The sequence below is a fragment of the Papilio machaon genome, chromosome 26 (assembly GCF_912999745.1).
Source record: "Papilio machaon chromosome 26, ilPapMach1.1, whole genome shotgun sequence".
Classification (NCBI taxonomy): domain Eukaryota; kingdom Metazoa; phylum Arthropoda; class Insecta; order Lepidoptera; family Papilionidae; genus Papilio; species Papilio machaon.
This window is the reverse complement of record NC_060011.1, coordinates 5,595,438-5,614,552: the sequence shown is the minus strand read 5'-3', so window position 1 is coordinate 5,614,552 and position 19,115 is coordinate 5,595,438. Positions and strand designations below refer to the sequence as shown.

Sequence of the window (19,115 nt, the reverse complement as noted above, 5' to 3'; positions counted from 1 at the left end):
TTTTTTTATCAAGTTTAATAGTAGTTTCTTTAAATTATTTTTCACTATTGTTTGGATTTGTATTTGTACTATTTAATAATTAATTGAGTCCTATATTCAAGTTAATTTTATTTCTAATTGTATAGAATTTTAAAATCATGTTATTCTAGATCCAGAATGTTCAGATAGATGGCGACATTCCTGGACATAACGTTAGCGACTCCTCACGTTTTATGATGATAAAGATTTCTCTGTTCCGCTATTTGTGCACGGTTACCAGTATGTACATACAAAATAAACTGTTACTATAAATGCGAGTTATTTTAATTGTTGAAATAATTAATATTGTTTCTCTGATATGCAAATAGTCAGGCTTCTTAAATCAATTCTTATATAAGTTGCATTAAGGGATTTATTTACTGTCGTTAATCAAAGACGAAGTCAATACCAAAGCGACAGCTGTCAAAGTAATAAAACCATCGCTTCGTTTTCCCAAATATCTTACCCAGCTAGATGGGATCTTGTCTAATTCGTTAGATGTATCAGTGTGACAGATAATTGTCCTGATAAAGCACAAAGTTCGGCTCATTTCAATGCAATTTAACTAGATGTCATTCTATGCATATCAATTCAAAATGTACGATAACTAAAAAGTTTAGTATATTAGGTCCTTACATATGAAATTGGCGTTTTGTATGGGAGGAACAAAAAGTCGAATATTTTTTAATGTAATATATTTAATTAATCAAAGTATGAACCATTATTTTCTATGCACTTTTGCCATCTCATAGGTAGTTCATTGATCCCTTTACTAAAAAAACCAGTCGGACGGGAATCAATAAAATCTTTGAAGGCGATTTGGACTGCCCCATCGGAGTTGAATTTTTCCCTTGCAAGAAGTTATCCAAATTTCGAAAAAAATGGTAATCTGTTGGAGCAAGGTCCGGGGAGTACGGAGGATGTCTTAGACTTTCCAATTGAAGCTCTTCTAATTTAGTAGCCGTCTGTTGCGCAGTGTGTGGTCTAGCGTTGTCGTGAAGCAGCAGTGGCGTGGAGCGATTGACCAGCCTAGGTTGTTTAGCTGCTAGCTTTTCCATCATGGTTTGCAATTGCTGACAATAGACATCAGCCGTAATAGTCTGGCCAGATTTGAGAAAACTGTAATGAACAATACCGGCACTAGTCCACCAAACGCTTACAAGTAACTTTTTTGGGGTTAATTTTCGCTTGGGGCAGGATTTGGCTGGCTGGCCAGGATACAATCATTGCGCTGAGCGCTTCCGATTATCGTAAAGAACCAATTTTTCATCACAGGTAATGATTCGGTTTAAAATACCTTCATTATTGTACCGGTTTAGTAATGTAACGCAACAGTCGACGCGCGTTTGCCGGTTTGCTTCAGTCAATTCGTGAGGTACCAACCTTTCAAGCTTTTTAATCTTCCCAATTTGCTTCAAGTGAATTAAAACAGTTTTATCACTAACATGGCAGCCTGCAGCTAACTCGGACGTGGTTTGCGATGGATCCGCTTCCACAATAGCCTTCAACTCTTCATTATCAACTTGAGTCTCAGGCCGCCCACGGGGCTTGTTCTGCAGATCGAAATTTCCAGAACGAAAACGTTGGAACCAAAAACGAATTGTGTTTTCTTTTGCAACACGACCGCCATACATGTCATTCACCCTTCGAGTCGTTTCCGCAGCACTAGTGCCACGGCGGAACTCGTACTCGTAAATAATGCGATATTTTAAGTTTTCCATTTTGTAAAATGAGTGACGCAAACAGAAAAAAACAGAAGAAAAAAAACAAATGAATAATGGTCATCGAACCACAAATACATGAGTCTATAGCTGTACAAATTTGAATTTTGAATTCCTTACCAAAGAGGAGAAATTCGTGATTAAAGTGGCCAGTACGAAAAACGCCAATTTCATATGTAAGGACCTAATATTTAGGACAGTCTCCGTTTAGTACTAGAGCTTGAACATCAGACTATTTGATGTTTTCCGTATTTATTAACAACCGTGATAATAACGCACCTCGAGATGCTTGAAGGTTGCTTAAGGTTGTCGCACTATTAAATTAACTTTAAAATATGTATCATCATCATCATCATCATCAGCTCACTATACGTCCCCACCGAGGGGCTCGGAGCCTATCCCAATTTAGGGGTGACTAGGACATAGTCAACCACGCTGGCCAAGTGCGGGTTGGTTGACTTCACACATATCATTGAATTTCTTCTCAGATATTTGCAGGTTGCATCACGATGTTTTCCTTCACCGTAAGAACGTCGGATAAATGTACAGATGTAAATCGAAAATCGAAAAACACATTGGTACATGGCGGGATTCGAACCCAGGACCTGCAGATTGCAAGTCAAGTGCTTTACCCCTGAGTCACCGACGCTAAAATATGTATGTTTATATCCAATTTAAACAAAGTCCTCCTCTGACTAGAGTTAAGAATAAATAAAAGTGTGGTCACCTTAGTTTGAACCTGAATTATTACCATAAGCAGACATACTCATATTTAATTAAAGTGAGTTTTAGGTCTGACAATCTTATCTCATTATGATCGTTATTAAAACTCGAGAACTTCATACCAGTGCGTTGATGATTGCACTACAGTATGTATTTAAGTGTGATGAGTTTTATTTAATGGTTTTGGATATTTGGATGCGTTCAAATAACAGGTAAGAGCAACCGAAATATTTAAGAGTAATGACTTTGAAGAAATCAACGGTTTCGGGGAACGAGGTTTTGGATGCATCCTATAGTTACAATGTTTTGTTTGTTTCAAGTAATTCTTTTTAATGTCGGTATTTATTTACTTAAGTACATTATGGGATACATTGTTTTACCTTCTTTTCTTTCACAGTATTAAAAAAATTAAGGGTATGGCAAAAATTAAGTTACGGAATGTAGAATTAAATATAGGTGTACTAAAATTCCAAAATTGAACACGTTTATGTGCAGATTTATTCCGTTGAAAAGAGATAGCGAAAGTGGTGCGGTGGATAGAGTGAGTGGGACAGATGGAGTACCGTAATCGCTCCAGATGTAAGATATTTCTTGGTAGAGACAATTTCGAGTCGCCGAGCAGGAAACCCGCGCGCGAGTATTTCAGATTAAAACTAGGATAAACATTTCGGACACCTTTGAAGTGCCGGTTACTTATAGCCATATAAAAGTACTAAATAATTTGAATAATCCTTTCAGATTACTTTTAATTTTAACAGTTCCTACCGCTGTTCAAGTGATGAAAAATATTTTTATAACTATAGGATTAAACAATAATTAATAATCTATTGCAAAGAATATCAAGTGAGTTCGTAATGTTATCTAACAGTCTCCATTGTCTACACCTGTAATCCAACAATTTTACACGGGATTAAGAATCACCGCTACTTCATCAGAAAAAAAAACAACAAAAAGTGGCCTATAATATTTCTGCCTGCATCAGCTAACTTCCCGCCAAGTCAAGTTTCGTAGATTTGAGAACAAACGCACCCTTTAGGACATGCAGACAGATAAAAGAAATGGTTTTTCATTATCATGATGTAAACGTAAAAACGACTACACAATTATGTTAAACAGTAGTTTACAGGTAACTCAAAGAAAGCTTTAACATTGTTGGAATCGAAAAGAGGTGAGGTAGTTATAAAGTAAATAGGTCGTTATAATGTTGAAAATTACCAGCGGCGGCTAACCCGCGGGCCGCAGTAATCGTTCGAAGGTATCTCTTTATTGCGGCCCTTCACAATTCGCACCCCGGCGCTAATTTGAAGAAAGCAAGTTGCGCTTTACTGGTTTCCAATATGGTTGGTGCAATCAACTGTTATTTTTAACCACTTTTGGAATACAAACGAGTTTTATGTTTGTTGTTAACTTTACATTTATTTTATTGAACAAGTAATTATCAGTGACGAGTGACGAGTTGATGTCATGTTTATAAAGTTTTTTGTTTTAATTCCGCGGACGGAGTCACGGGCGACAGCTAGTATTTTAATAATTTAAAGATCAAGAGTTGAAGATAGTTTATTTTAATATACTATCATGTTTAATATTCAATTACATATATTATAATTATATGTATAATTTATAAATAATTTTATTAAATAAAGCCGTCAAAACCGGTTCCAACAGCCTATTAACTTGCAGTGGTCGGATCAAGATTGATAATTTGAGTGTCCGCTTGTACCGCATAACTGTTGTGTTGCTTTGCAACCGGAAGTTATACCTTACTTAATGAACTCAAGATATGATTAAGCTAAGATTAATTTGGAAATAAGTTGCAAATATCTATGTTTTGAAACTATTATGAAATTTTCAAAAAAGTCAATAGACTGATAATTAATTAAAGTTAGAAAATTAAATAAAACTAACAAAGATAGCAATCTAACATTTTTTTACATTCTGCGGAATTTAATAAAGTTAATGTATGTTAAAATATTTGACTTAATTATAAATATATATAGACGCAATAAAAAAGTATGTCTCTAACTTTCTTCGCCCACTTCATTAGGATCATATTGTGTACGTAAAGGATTGTTCATAATAAAAATAACCATATTAAATTAAGAAATACCAAACATCAGACATTTTTTCTCTCTCTTACTCACATTGAATAAACGGAGATAACAATATGTTTCCATACATGTATTAGTACAGTGGAAACCCGTCGTACGGTCGTTGAAATTATTGATGCACGTCAGCAATGCAGAATGCGCCTCCAATTTGAATTTAGAACCCGAGGGCATGTCGTCGCCCACGGCGCGTGTGTGCCCTGTGGCGATGCGTTAGGGTTGCCTGCTTTAAAAAAAACTCGATTTTTTTTTAAACTGAACCGTAGACGTCAATAAAAACGTAAATAACGTTCTGCCATTACAACATTTTAAACCATTTACAGAATAAAGAAGGAAAAAAGCATTGTAAAGTAGTAGTTTCGTTTTTTTTTACATTCCTTCAATGAAAATTATTTGTAAAGCCGATCTTGTACGAAGTTAGTACACGTAACTTTTCAGTATGGAAATTATTAAATCTCTCCATATCTAGTTCCTCTTTTTCTTTTCAACCATGTAACGCCTACTGCTGGGCATAGGAATCCCCTAAAGATCGCAACCATGATCGGTCCTGTGCTATCCGCATCTAGGATACTCCTGCAACCGCATATCTAGTTACGAACTTTAGAATGACAAAAAAATAATAATTTAAGATACCAAACTTAAAAGTCGGTTATTCTAAGAGTGTAAATGATCATGGTTAATTTTAACTTAATAATTCATTCATCATCAGCTCACTATAGATCCCCACTCAGGGGCTCGGAGACTACCCTAAGTTAGGGGTGACTAGGACATAGTCAACCACGCTGGCCAGTGCGGGTTGAATTCACACATATCATTTAATTTCTTCTCAGATATGTGCAGCATCACGATGTTTTCCTTCACCGTAAGAACGTCGGATAAATGTACATATGAAAATCAAAAATCAAGAAATAAAATGGTACATGGCGGGATTCGAATCCAGGACCTGCAGATGACAAGTCAGGTGTTTAACCCCTGAGCCATACTCGTAATTAAAAGTACAAATATATAAAGTATCAAACATGTCGTATTGTGATTAACATTTTACACACTTGTATTCAAAGCGAAACATTGCGAGTCGATATCAGACACATTCTTGACAATTTAAAATTTTACTCACAACACCGATAATATTAAAAGTTGTTTGTTTTTAAATACAACTGCAGTTTTATGCCAGAAAATATTCGTGAAGTTATTTGTGATTATTTTTATTTATAAAACGCCAATAAAAAAGCAGATAAATACTAAAACTATTTAAGTAGTTATACAAGGGTTACTTGGCATTTTAATTTAACACTGCCACATAAAAAAAAATCTTAGTGTAGATTTGAAACAAAAATAAGGGCTGTTTAAGTAACATTAAAGTAACTGAGTTAGCAAGTTGGGATGCAGTTTGAAGTGTAGTACAAATATACAGTTTTTTTTTTTTTATAAGAGAAGGGGGCAAACGAGCAGCGGGAACACCAAGGTGTTCATCGACGCCCATGGACATCTGCAATACCAGAGGAATCGCAAATGCGTTGCCGGCCTTTGAGATGGTGATACGCTCGCTTCTTGAAGGACCCTAAGTCGTACTGGTTTAGGAATACCGCCGAGGACAGACCATTTCACAACGCGGCCGTGCGCGGCAAGAAATATCGCGAGAACCGCACTGTTGTGGAATGCCAGCCGTCCAGATGGTACTAAATAAAAATCATTATAGATCAAGAACATAATAATACAACCCTGTATCACCCTGTACTCAGCAACAACCTCTAGATACTAAGCCATAAACGAATAATTTCGCTCATCGTCATAATAGTCCTCATAAATCAGATTGTATATCTAAGTCTGTGGAAATACGTAACAGTTCATCACTGACAACCTTAAGTTTAAACGCGAGCTATCTGTCTCATTACTCAACCGGCTTTATCTACTGATAGTCTGAGCCAGTGGTTCCCAAAGTTGTCCTGACCGTGGTATCCTCAGAACATCCAACAGAGGTATACAGTTGCGAGAAATAAGAGAGTTTACAAGTTGAAGTCGAAATGTAGCAGGGAATTAAATCAGTAAAATTCTGAAGGAGTCTTACAGAATAAAGTTTGGGAATCCTTGGTCTGAGTAGAGTCAAGCAACTAGAATAAATATGCCATCGGATAGGACTCTGGGATAGTTTTATTGTCTTCGCTGTGGGGAATCAGGAATACGAGATTGTGGACTTTATCAATAAATATCTTCAGATATAAAGCATTCCATTTCAGTAAATATGCTAAACGATAAAGTAGAAACAATTTTATTGTATACTTTATCTATATATATAAAAGAAAGTCGTGTTAGTTACACTATTTATAACTCAAGAACGGCTGAATCGATTTGACTGAAAATTGGTGGGCGGGTAGCTTAGAACCAGGAAACGGACATAGGATAATTTTTACTCCGTTTTCTATTTTTTATTCCGCGCGGACGGAGTCGCGGGTAAAAGCTAGTCTATATATATAAAAGAAAGTCGTGTTATTTACACTATTTATAACTCAAGATTGTTCGAACTGATTTAGTTGAAAATTGATGGGGAGGTAGCTTAGAACTAGGAGACGGACATAGGAACTTTTTTATCCTGTGTGCATTTTTTTTATTCCGCGCAGACGGAGTCGCGGGTAAAAGCTAGTTTATTATATTATTGGTTTAGTGTAAAATTATTATTTTCTTCAACTTCTTCAAATTCAACAATCAAATGCTCTTTGGTTCTTTCAAATCATAAACTATTTTTAAAGTTTCAATTTAAATCTTCCAAGACTAGATTAGGTACCGTTGGAATTACTTGCCTTATAAAATATACTAAAAGGTCAAAAAGGTCAAAATGATGGCTAAAGCGATCGTGTTTAAGAAGTGATAAATAACATTCTTAATAAACCAAAGGATTACGAGTAATTTTTTAGTAACAGTTATTTTAATGGATGAGATTTTATAAATGAAATAAATTAAATTGCATGCATTGGGTATTGATAATATTGTGTCGCATGTTTTGTCAATTAACCAAATCTACCACTGATTGCAACAGTAAACTAAAAGCATTTAAAATATTCGCAAACACTTAAAAATAATACCAAAATACAGTTACTTTACAGCGCTAATTAAACAGGGCAAGTAAATAAAAAAAAACACTGGCAACAAAAATGTACAAAACTGACAGCTGTCAAATTGACGTTTAGAATAACCGTAGCGCTTTCATCGGAAACGTCAAAAGCATCATCACTGGCAATTAAAACGTCAAGAGATATAACTTGACATTGCTTAGTGACCTTGATCTGGCGAAGTGGGTCGAATGCTCGATCAAAGTCAATGACTTAGCTTAACTTGATCGGCATGAATGGACAGTAACGAGGTTGCTTGTGTTTGTTTATATTTTAGCCAAAAATAATAGTGTTAAGTGATTTTGGTAATTTTTAATAGGATAAGTACGTGATTCATTATTTTTTGCGGAGATCGAATTATTACATCTTACTAATATAATAATTGCGATTGTTTGGATGTATTGATGGATGGGTGAATGTTTGTTAGAAGATATTCCAAGAACGGCTGCATGGATCTTGCTGAATTAGAGCATGGATGTTAAACATAGTCTGGAAGACCACATAGGTTACTAAGTAATTTTGTTTAATTCGCCCCGAACAGTCGCGTTCGACAGCTTGTCTTAGATTACTTTCTTCTATTTGTCTAGAATACTTTCTTCTATTTGTTAAAATTGTATTTCATGTGTAAAGTAAAATTTAAATTAGTTATTACATTAAATCACACTCCGGGGTCTTCATGAATTTATAAAACAAATAAAAAGACACGTCATAGTGTTACAATGATGTCTTACAATTTAACTCTATTATTCTTTACCATTTTATTATATATACCATTTTGTATACTAAAAAAGTTATAGTCAGTCTTTATAAAATAAAATCGATCACATACGTGTTTAAATAAATGACCTTGAATGTAAGAGAAATTTAATTCGACGATATAATCCGACTCCAAGTTTCTCTGGTTATTCCCATAGCTGCACTGAATGCTGATGAATCGTTGTCTTTTACTACATGAAGTGAATTGAAATCATTAGAATGAATGTCTAATAAATTACCAAAGTACTGCATAATTTTTTACGAAAAACTTTTAGACATCACTGAGGGAAAAAACAAGTATTTTTTTGTTTGAACCGTATTCGATTATAAATGCGAATGTTTAGATGGGTGTTTGTTTGAAGGTATCTTCAGAACTGCTCAACAGATCGCGATGAAATTCGGCATAAATATAGAACATAGACTGAAAGAACAAATAGGTTACTTAATAAGTTTTTTTTAATTAGGCACGGAGGTAGTCGCGGGCGACAGCTAGTAAGTGTTAAATAGGATTTTTGTAACAGTCGGTTAAACCTTTAACTGAGAATTGGAGTGAATTTAACACCGCATAAGTCACGGTATCGTTGTTGATAATAGACAAACACATTCGCTTACAAAAGTTGTTTGACTGAGAACTTTGTTTGATTTCTTCTGTTTATTATAACGGATGCTCCTATTCTCTATTTTGGATTTGATTTCTTAGAAAAGAATAAAATAAATAAAAAATCAAATTTGAATTTCGGTGGCTAAGGGGTTAAGCACTTGAATTGCAATCTGCAGGTCCTGGGTTCGAATCCCACCATGTACCAGTTTTTTCGATATTCGGTGAAGGAAAACATCTTGATGCAACCCGCACATATGTGTGAATTCCCGGTAGAAAAATATGGCGACGCGGCTCGCCACTCGTCACGTTCCATCTTCTGAAAAATGAATTGCGGGGACATATTTGGCAACACCAAATGGAAGTCCGTGATCTCTGCATACCCCTCTGGGTAACAGGCTTAAGTTGTGTGTGTGTAAATAAGAAATGAACAAAGGGGTCACTGGCATGTTAAAGTAATATGGATAATCTTATAGAAGTAAAATTAAGGATCTTTTCGAGAACTTCCAACTTGTAAAAGTGTAAACGTCTGCTATTTGAATTACTTCAGATACACTAACAACATTCTTCACTTCACCACTTCATCAAAATCACTTGTCACTGTAAATAACAGCACAAAGTTTATGAATTCATATTTTTTTCTTATCTTCATAATCTGTCAGCTATAAAAGTACCGCACTGGCACACAACGGTCTAGTTTCGAACTCGTTAAAAAAATTCTTGCGCCCTCATTCGAGTCGCAATTAACGTTCAACGCTCGCAATTTGTCTGAACACGAGACCGAGCAAAGTTTTATCGACTTCAGACTGAGTTCTGACGGCAACAGCTGTCAAGACCTGTCAGGGTTACATACTTTGCTGATTGATACGTTTAACCAAAACGTTTGTGTGTTCTCTAACATCACACGAGGGCGGAACAAAGAAGCAGAGCAGTGGACCGGATATAACTTCTATTTTTAAACGCTTATAAAAACAGTACAATTTTGTTTTGTCCTACTGTTAACCTTCACTTTACTACCTTCATGTGAAACTAGCATAAAAGGTGTAGTGATAAATTTTAAACACACAAACATAAAGACAGAAGATAGTGGTAGACGCCAGCAACAACATCTGTTGCACAAATTGGCCGGCTCGAAAACCCCACAGAAGACAGGCGTCAATTGGAAACAATTTCGCGTCTCGGACAGTGTGGTGCCGAAGGCCTAATTTGAATCCTCTTCTCCATCTTACCCTTTTGTTTTAAGGAAGGAGTGAGAAGTGGAAGTGGATTTGACGTAGGAAGAAATGCATGGTCGCATTCTCCGTCGATTAGAGGTAACGTATCTAAAATTGTGGATCTCTATGGACAGCGGTCGCTCCGCTACTTCGGCGAATTCAGGTTGCCGCTCGATCGTTCACTAACTTATGTACAAAAGATACTGCTTTATATTGCAAAAGATCAATATCAAAAATATCAATCCTTGATCTCAATCTTGATAGATAAATGTCTGGTATAATACAGTCACGGTAGGTCAATACGTTATGCAGATACAGCAATGCATTGTGACGATAGTCATCTGTTGATAAGGAAGTGGCCCCATTCCTCACACACCTAAGGCCGCTGGGGTGATAATGATTCCTTGATAAAAGGCGATTGCATTCGTTGATTGTATACTAACTGCTTGCCGCGAGTTTGTCCGCATTATTTTCCTGCTATCAGAAACTGCTACCCTAGTTATTCTAATTTCTATCATGATGTAAATAAAAGTGCAGAATTTTATGATCAATTGAGGCTTTAAGGCGAAAAAACTTTACAAACATACACTCGCGTTTCTATATTACAGGTAACAATTGTTAGGTTTAAGTAATTATTGATAAGCAATTCAATATTTTAAATTGTATAAACAAAATAATCTAAAAGAATTCTAATATTTTCAATGTAATATTAAGACATTATAATAGCAACACTGAATAAATTATGTTGAGGGTAGGATTGAGGAGGTGGGAGAAAAAAATATAAAAGATGATGTTTAGTCGAATCGGGGCTTTTTGGACTCCGAAAATTGTGCAGACTAAGAAAATTACTGTGTATCGTGTCCAGTGGAATAAATTGAATCTCCCATCTATCTGAAGTATTTTATTTATACAATAACCTATATGTTTGGTTGATATACAGTATTAAAAAAAATATTGTTATATTTGTTTTAAATCACGAGTTTACAGTTATGGAAAATGCCACCCTGCGGAAATTTACTCTGCAATGTTATTTCCGCTTCAATTCAATCCCGATTTTGAAATTATTTCCATCAACAAGTCCTTAAATATGAGATATATATAAACAAAATCTCGCGTTAATATTGAGAATAATTCCATGAATAATATTGCAGTATCTGTAATTAAATAAATGAAGTTTCATTTAACAAAATAATTAAAAGAAAACAAATGAACATGAAAATAAAATAATGTTGAATATAAATAGAGTTTGTTCAAACATAGGAACAACCGAAAGAGAAAGTTTCAATAAATATTTAATTAAAAAAGGCTTTAATGGTTGCCATCTTTATAAATGGACACTTAAGTAATAAACTAATTTAACGTTTACTTTAGTAATTGCCAATTAACTAAAAGCTTTCTTATTGCCTCTAAAGTAATAAGAGTGAGAGCTTTTAAATTTAACACTGAAATGAGAAAATTAATGAACCTTATTTTATTTAAGTTTTAAATGAACATTTTTCTCATGATATGTTTTTATATAGTTAAAAATTAAATACAAAGTAAATTGTATTGAGAAAATACAATATTTTTTGACATTTAAATGCATTTTACGTAACAAAATAAACAGCTAAAAGGATTTTCTATCCTCACTTAATTAAGTACCGCAGTTCTATCTATTAAAACATTTATGTCGTAAAACAGAAGTCCTGTAAATTTAATTAACGAGGAATGCGGCTTATCTTTTATTAAATAATGAGTCGGGTAATATATGAATGTAATGTATAGAGTTGAACGTTTTATCGCTTAAATATAAATAAGTACAAAGCACTTAATGGACTTTCTCGGTCCACAGCGACGCTCCAGGCTGTACTCTAACTTATGTGGCCACGAAACAAGCGATTGTACTTTTCTGATCGTCGCCTCCGGTCGTTTATAACTTAGTGTATGGCTGCGAAACAAGCGATTCCACTTATATGGACTCTTCTCGAATGCAATCGTTTTGTATGTGTGGCTAGGAAATCAATTTAATGGTTTTGACAGTCGAATTCGAGGAATAAATTACTGACCCCCACTCATTTTTGTTAATTAATTACCAAAAGAGTTCCTTAGTGTATTTTCAAATTTAATCTACACAAAATTTACTTTGAGGTTCAGGTTACTTTAGGCATCTGCTTGTATAATAAAATTAGCTATTGCTTTTGCCCGCGACTCCGTTGGCGCGGAATAAAAAAAACGGATAAAAAGTATCTTATGTCCGTCTCGTGGTTCTAAGCTACCTCTTCATCAATTTTCATGCCAAATCGGTTCAACTGATCTTCAGTTATAAATATATATTCTGTTCGCTAAATTAGCACATTTTGTGGCCCCAAGAGTAGGAGACAATGCATAGCATGTAGAGATTCTTATCATTGTCTATATTTAGCTGAGAATTTAACAGCTTAGAGAAGATAAAGGCTTTCACGTGTTACCACGCGATTTAAAGCAATTTAAATTTCAAGATTTCAAATTGAATTTTAGCATTGGAATATAAACTTGGTAATCGTTGAATGGCAGATAGATGCAGCTTTTATTCTAAAATCTTCCTTCGTATTTAATCTAAAATACATCTATATATATAAAAGAAAGTCGTGTTAGTTACACTATTTAAAACTCAAGATCGGTCGAACTGATTTAGCTGAAAATTTATGGGGAGGTAGCTTAGAACTAGGAGACGGACATAAGAACTTTTTTATTTTGTGTGTATTTTTTTTATTCCGCGCGGACGGAGTCGTGGGTAAAAGCTATATATAATATGTAAAAAATGTACTTATTTTACGATTTTACACTGAGGTAGTTGGTAGTTATTACTAAAATTAATTTACCAAGATAATTCACTCTATGTAAGGTAGATTTTGACCCTCTAGACTGATCTAAACATTCGACATTTTAATCCTCTCTTAATCAAGTATTGGCCATTGAATTTATTTTTATTGTACTGTTTTGCAGCGTCATCAATATGCGAGGGCGCGCGTGACGCAAGCTGCCCTCGAATTTGTGGTCCGGCGCTGCAGGGCGACCCGGTGTGTGCTACCGATGGGTACATCTACCCCTCGCTCTGTGAGATGAGGAAGAAGACTTGCGGGAAAGGTACGTCTTTTATAACTTACATAAAAAGTGTATAGCGTATCCTACCAGTTGATAAAACAGATTTCTGCTCATGCAGGTTTAAATTCTGATTTGTAATTTTTATGTTAATCTGGAGTTTTGGTTAGCATTTACCCACTGTCAAATATTTTGACAATTAAGAATAGGATACAGTTAAAACAGTACACCTTATTTTCAAGAGGGACGCAGATATTTTAAATTTCACTGATATAATTACAACAACAACAACAGCAACAGCAACATAATTCACGCCAGTAACTCAGAGGGATATTCAGAGACCACGGACTTCCATTTGGACGTCACAATTACAATTGCTCTTGATATTTTGTCAGGCGTTTGTGTTTATTAACAAAACTTATTTAGATAAAATCTTAGTTTATTTGTGTTAATATTGTTTAAAATATTGTTATTATTATTTTACAGGAGTGAAATTGGCCCAGGATTTAGGAGCTTGTTCCAGGGCGCAGGGCTCTAAGTGCGAACACAGATGTACTGCGGAAAGAGACCCTGTTTGCGGCACAAACGGACGAACATACCTCAATAGATGCATGTTGCAAGTTGAAATATGCAGGTTTGTTTGAAAATTAAACACTAAAGTACTTTTGTATTTATTTAAACATGCTTTAAAATAATTAAATAATGTAGAATAATGTATATATGTATATATCGGCAAATTTGGTATCGAAATATCTCTTCCTACCTTTATACTAATGTAAACATATTTTGAATGTTTTTTTTTTAATATTTTGAATTTTTGTCTATGTGTACAGAGTGGGCATTGGTTTGTCGCACCTGGGCGCATGCAACAACATCAGCGCGCACCGCGAGAACTGTCCGGTAGATTGCTCGCAGGCGCCACTCGACGGGCCCGTCTGCGGGTCCGACGGCAACGTCTACAAGAGCACCTGCCAAATGAAGCTGCTCACTTGCGGGTAATTGTTATACAACTAATTATTCCAACAATCCAAGAACTAAATAAACTTAAGCAAGGCATTATATTGTTTGAAACAGCGACTTAATTGGAGACGTTCACTGTTAATTTAATATAACGCCATCTATTGGTATAAATGTTGTTATTTGAAGTAACAGTTTTGTAATAGCGTCATCTATCAATAGCGTAATTTAAAAGAAAAAATATTTAATATCCATATAAATAGAAATTGATATTGTATTAAAATTCTAATGGAATCACGTTTTAGACAAGGCGTGGTGAGAACGAACAAGAAGCACTGTCAAACAACACGACACTGCCGCGAGTCGTGCTGGCGGGTGGCTCGCCCCACCTGCGGATCTGACGGCAAGCTATACGCAAACGCATGTAGGATGAAGGCCACAAACTGCGGGTGAGTGCACAAAACACAGTATCTTACTTTACCTAAGTTACCGTTGGACTTTTGATATAGGTCTGGTCAAAATTATTTCTGTTTTTTTTTAACTAATTCGAGAACTACTAATCGAATTACGATTATCATTTTCCATGTCTAATTTCTTTCAGGAAACACGTATTTGAAGTTCCAATGGCATTCTGCGTGTCCCAAGAGCGGACGTCAGGCGGCGAGTCCTGCCCTACCGACTGCTCCGGACAGAAAGAGAAGCTGGTCTGCGGCTCCGACGAGAACATATATAGGAACGAGTGCGAGATGAAGATGCTTAATTGTGGGTAAGTTCAAGATCTGAGTAATTTTAAGATATGATCCAGTAAGATTGTGTGGTGTTTTAGAAAAATCTTTAGAACTTCACCAATCCTTGATCAGAACTCAAATCTGGAAGATTACTCTTACAAAGCTTTGATTTTATATGTGCTTAATATTTCAGTGTCAACAACAGAAAAGTTGTAAAGAAGGTGGACATGGAAAAGTGCAAATCCAAGATGAACAAGTGCCTCAAGGTGAAGTGTCGGGGTGACTTCGACCCTGTGTGCGGCACAGACGCTAATGTGTACCCCAACTCCTGCCAATTGAAGGTTGCTAATTGCCTGTAAGTTCATGCTACTCTGATCCTCACCATAACTACAAATATTTATTATTAAGATATTTAGAATAAAATTATGCAGAGGATATATAGTTTCTTTAGCCGTGCTAAAGCCCTTATAACTACGACCTACGAGGTGTTAGTTGTCTTATAGTAAAAACAAATGAAGTATGTCTACTGCATTGAAATCCCTCATAGTATTACTACACATTTAATTAAACTGAATCTTCTTGTTTTTGATTGCAGTAAGGGCGTGCAATTGGCACACTTCGGCAACTGCACCTTGCTGCCGCGCCTCGAGACCGACTGCCCCGAAAGCTGCGACAACGCGCTCGACCAACCCGTCTGCGGATCCGACGGCAATGTCTACAAGTGAGCAATTCCTTTATGTACAGACTCCCATTTTGTAGAATCTATATTTTAGTTATGTAAGTAGACAATCGCCAACCATAAATTTCTACACTTCGTTTACGAGCAGATGCTCTATGGTGATAAATACGAAAGTCGATAGCAATATACTCGTAGAAGCGCAAAAATAGACTTTCGGTACGTTACTTATACTTCACACAAGTCATCGAGTCGAGCTACATTAAAGTTACGAATTCTGCAATATCGGAGTAGTTGTTATGAGTGAGTGTCTTGTGTAGGTCTGAATGCGAGTTGCGTCGGGCGACTTGCGGCCAGCACGTTGTGGCAGTCGCGCCAGACCACTGCCGCACCACGGCGCTGTGCCACCGGCCTTGTCCCGACACGCCCGCCTTCGTCTGCGGCTCCGACAATCGCTTCTACAGGAACGAGTGCATCATGAAGAAGGAGAACTGCGGGTGAGTGGACAAACCGCTGTGGCTAATATAAACCGTATAGCCCCAAAGTTGAATGAGTTCTTCCGAAAGATAACGAATATTCTGGAACATATTGGTCAACATCACATTCCCTAATTGCTAGTGACGAAAATAGATATTGGTAATTATCAGAATCCATTGGGAGTCTCGGAATGACTTAATAGACTAGTAGGAGTACTAATCTTCTAATATCAACGTTTGCAGCAAGCACGTATACGTAGTGCCATTAAAGCGTTGCCTTGCGCGCTTCCAATACGCGGGCTGCGCACGCGTCTGCCCGCCTGAGTACGACCCTGTCTGCGGAACTGATGACAAGACATACTCAAACAAGTGCTTCCTTGAGATGGAAAACTGTCGCTCCAGGTAAAGTCTAGATATAAGAGACAACCTTCACATCAAGGATTTAGAACGATCTCCAGTACATCTCCATTCCTGTCAACTCGGGGAAGTATACGTATGGGGAAGTAGACAAGCTTTCGTCCGCGGTTCTATTCGCGCGGCATTAAATAAATCTTAATAAGTAGCCTATGTGTTCTTCCAGACTATGTTCTACATATGTGCCAAATTTCATTAATATCCAGTAAGCCGTATCGGAGGTATCTTCAAACATCCATCTATCTAAACATTCGCATTAATAAGAATTATTATTAATAAGATGGTGACAATGAATGTACAAACCATATATTATATAATAAAACATTTGAATAAAAGTAGTTACTAGTAAGTAATTAAAATTATTTAATTAATTCCAGGAGCGTGGTCCAGCTGAAATACCTTGGCACTTGCACAGAGCCTATTGCTGAAGAGCCCAAAAACTACCTCTATCGATAGATGGCGTTGGTTGTACACTAACTCATGACTAACATCCGTCATATAATTCCGCTTTCATTGCATTTTAACTTAGTCTCATTTTAAATATTAGTGCCAACGATAGATGAAATGGAAATCCATTGTATTATTCGAACCTTGTCTTCCTTTAATTTAGTGTTAAGGGAGTCAGTACAAAACGTAACAAGATGACGTCGTCAATATGGTATCAAAGAAACGTGAGAGCAAAATGGCGTTTGAATTATAGTTAAATTAAAATAGTGATAAAAATAAAACGACATAAATGAACATTTAAAAATTAAACTAGTAAAAAATTGTTTAAACTAAGCAATAATATTAATGTACTGTCAAATCAATTTAGTAAATAAATATGTCGTCATTAAACATTCAAATAGTTTAAAGCCAACTTAATTTATTGTCAAAAGACATTTTATCTTCCATTATCTTTGCTATATAAAATATCAAGTGATAAATAATAACTGTTCTGCTTAGCTCAATTTAAAAAATTAAGTGATTTAGGTTTAAAAAATGTAAGTTTGGAATCTTTATTTATTGCTCTATTTATTTCATAAATATATTTAAGCGAATGTAAATAATTAAGTTCTTTATATTAATTTCCACTATTGTTTTACGAAGGTTTTTTTTAAATAATTTGACAAGTAAGCCGTAAAATTTATGGTGGAAGTTACTAATTGATTAAATATTATAAGGCAATTCGAAATGTATCAAGTTTAATTCATACCAATTGTTAAAAGTATTATCTTTTACTAGATTTTAAAGATTTACTACGATTTCATATAAAGTCTGCAACATTTAATTAGTATAGTATAGCTTTGTTCGTGTAACTATTAACAGTCTCATATACCAGTTATATCTAGCTATGTACTATCGGGCAATCTGGCGGTATTCCACTTTAAAAGCAACAGAAGTACAGAACAGTTTGTAAGTATTGGGATGATAACGCGGAATTAATTAAAAATTTTACGCAACTTTTAAATGTATTAATACGGTGTAGTCTTTTAGTGGTATACGACTAATTGCTTTTTACTGCTGTTATCTAATCAGTTATTTTGTAAGAATGGTCGGAATTTGTCTCGATGTGTAAAGAACACATTTTTTCTGTAAGCGGAACACCGCGAAGGGCCCTGACTGTACTGCCAATGCAAAGGTTTTACTTACAATATATTATTCTGTACCGTCTACGATTTTGATTATAAAATATTATAATAATAATTGATAAATTCAGTTGTTTTATTTGAACCAAACAATAATATCGAAAAGTAATCAATCGGATTCTTACGAAATAGTTAATCACTTGCAGCTTTAGTGAACAACGCCATCTATTGTTACAAATCAGAATTTGGCGAAATTTTATGCAGATTTCTGAAAAAAATTGAAATAGAACGCTGCAAATTTTCATTAAGAATAAGAAATTTCAGCTACTAATCTTAAAAATCTTAGGTTTTACCTTAATGATAGGCCATTGCCACAAAAACACTGTATAAATTTAACTTGTTTAGATTTATTATTGCAAATTCTAATCGAATAATAAATTTAACGCTGTTAAAAAGAATCCAATCCTAAAACATGTGATTCTATTGAAAACTCTTACACAGAACTAAAGTTATTAGTTCTGTTTAAGAGTTTTGTGTGTGCACAAGCGCGCTATCAAGTCTATAGGGTAGTGGCAGGGCTCGAAATAAACTGACAACTCCTGCACTAAACGCTCAACGTTCTTCGTAAACGTGTACAAAGTTTCCATTTTCAAAGCTTCGTTGTACATGAGAATAAGCACTGGAAATAAAATGAATACATAATAAATATCAAACATTACAACTATAATAGACAGTAGACAGAAATTACAGATTTTTATGTCACACCTGTATGGCACACCTCACTTTTTACCCATATTACGTTTACTTTTTTTATATCATTAGGTGGCAAACGATCAATCGACCACCTGATTCGCTGAAATATCGAAGAGGCCACTGCTCATTGACATCCGCAATTGCAGATGCGATGCCTACCTTTAATCGACGGAGGAGGAGAAGCATAATAAAGGAAAACATTCACTTTCTCCCCACACCATAGTGACTAATCCCCATCCCA

The 19,115-nt window shown here is 35.4% G+C and overlaps 1 protein-coding gene across 1 annotated transcript in view; it reads left to right on the top strand.

Moving 5' to 3' along the window:
• The window catches only part of LOC106720538 (serine protease inhibitor dipetalogastin), a 50,407-nt gene extending 33,100 nt beyond the window's left edge, over positions 1 to 17,307 (top strand). Inside the window, exons 3-12 of the mRNA XM_045684506.1 lie at positions 13,207 to 13,347; positions 13,789 to 13,936; positions 14,136 to 14,297; positions 14,565 to 14,708; positions 14,861 to 15,025; positions 15,181 to 15,342; positions 15,583 to 15,708; positions 15,984 to 16,160; positions 16,383 to 16,541; positions 16,931 to 17,307. Coding sequence (XP_045540462.1) covers positions 13,207 to 13,347; positions 13,789 to 13,936; positions 14,136 to 14,297; positions 14,565 to 14,708; positions 14,861 to 15,025; positions 15,181 to 15,342; positions 15,583 to 15,708; positions 15,984 to 16,160; positions 16,383 to 16,541; positions 16,931 to 17,009 — 1,463 coding nt within the window. The 3' untranslated portion in view covers positions 17,010 to 17,307. The remainder of the gene's footprint in view (positions 1 to 13,206; positions 13,348 to 13,788; positions 13,937 to 14,135; positions 14,298 to 14,564; positions 14,709 to 14,860; positions 15,026 to 15,180; positions 15,343 to 15,582; positions 15,709 to 15,983; positions 16,161 to 16,382; positions 16,542 to 16,930) is intronic.
• The last annotated feature ends 1,808 nt before the right edge of the window (positions 17,308 to 19,115 follow it).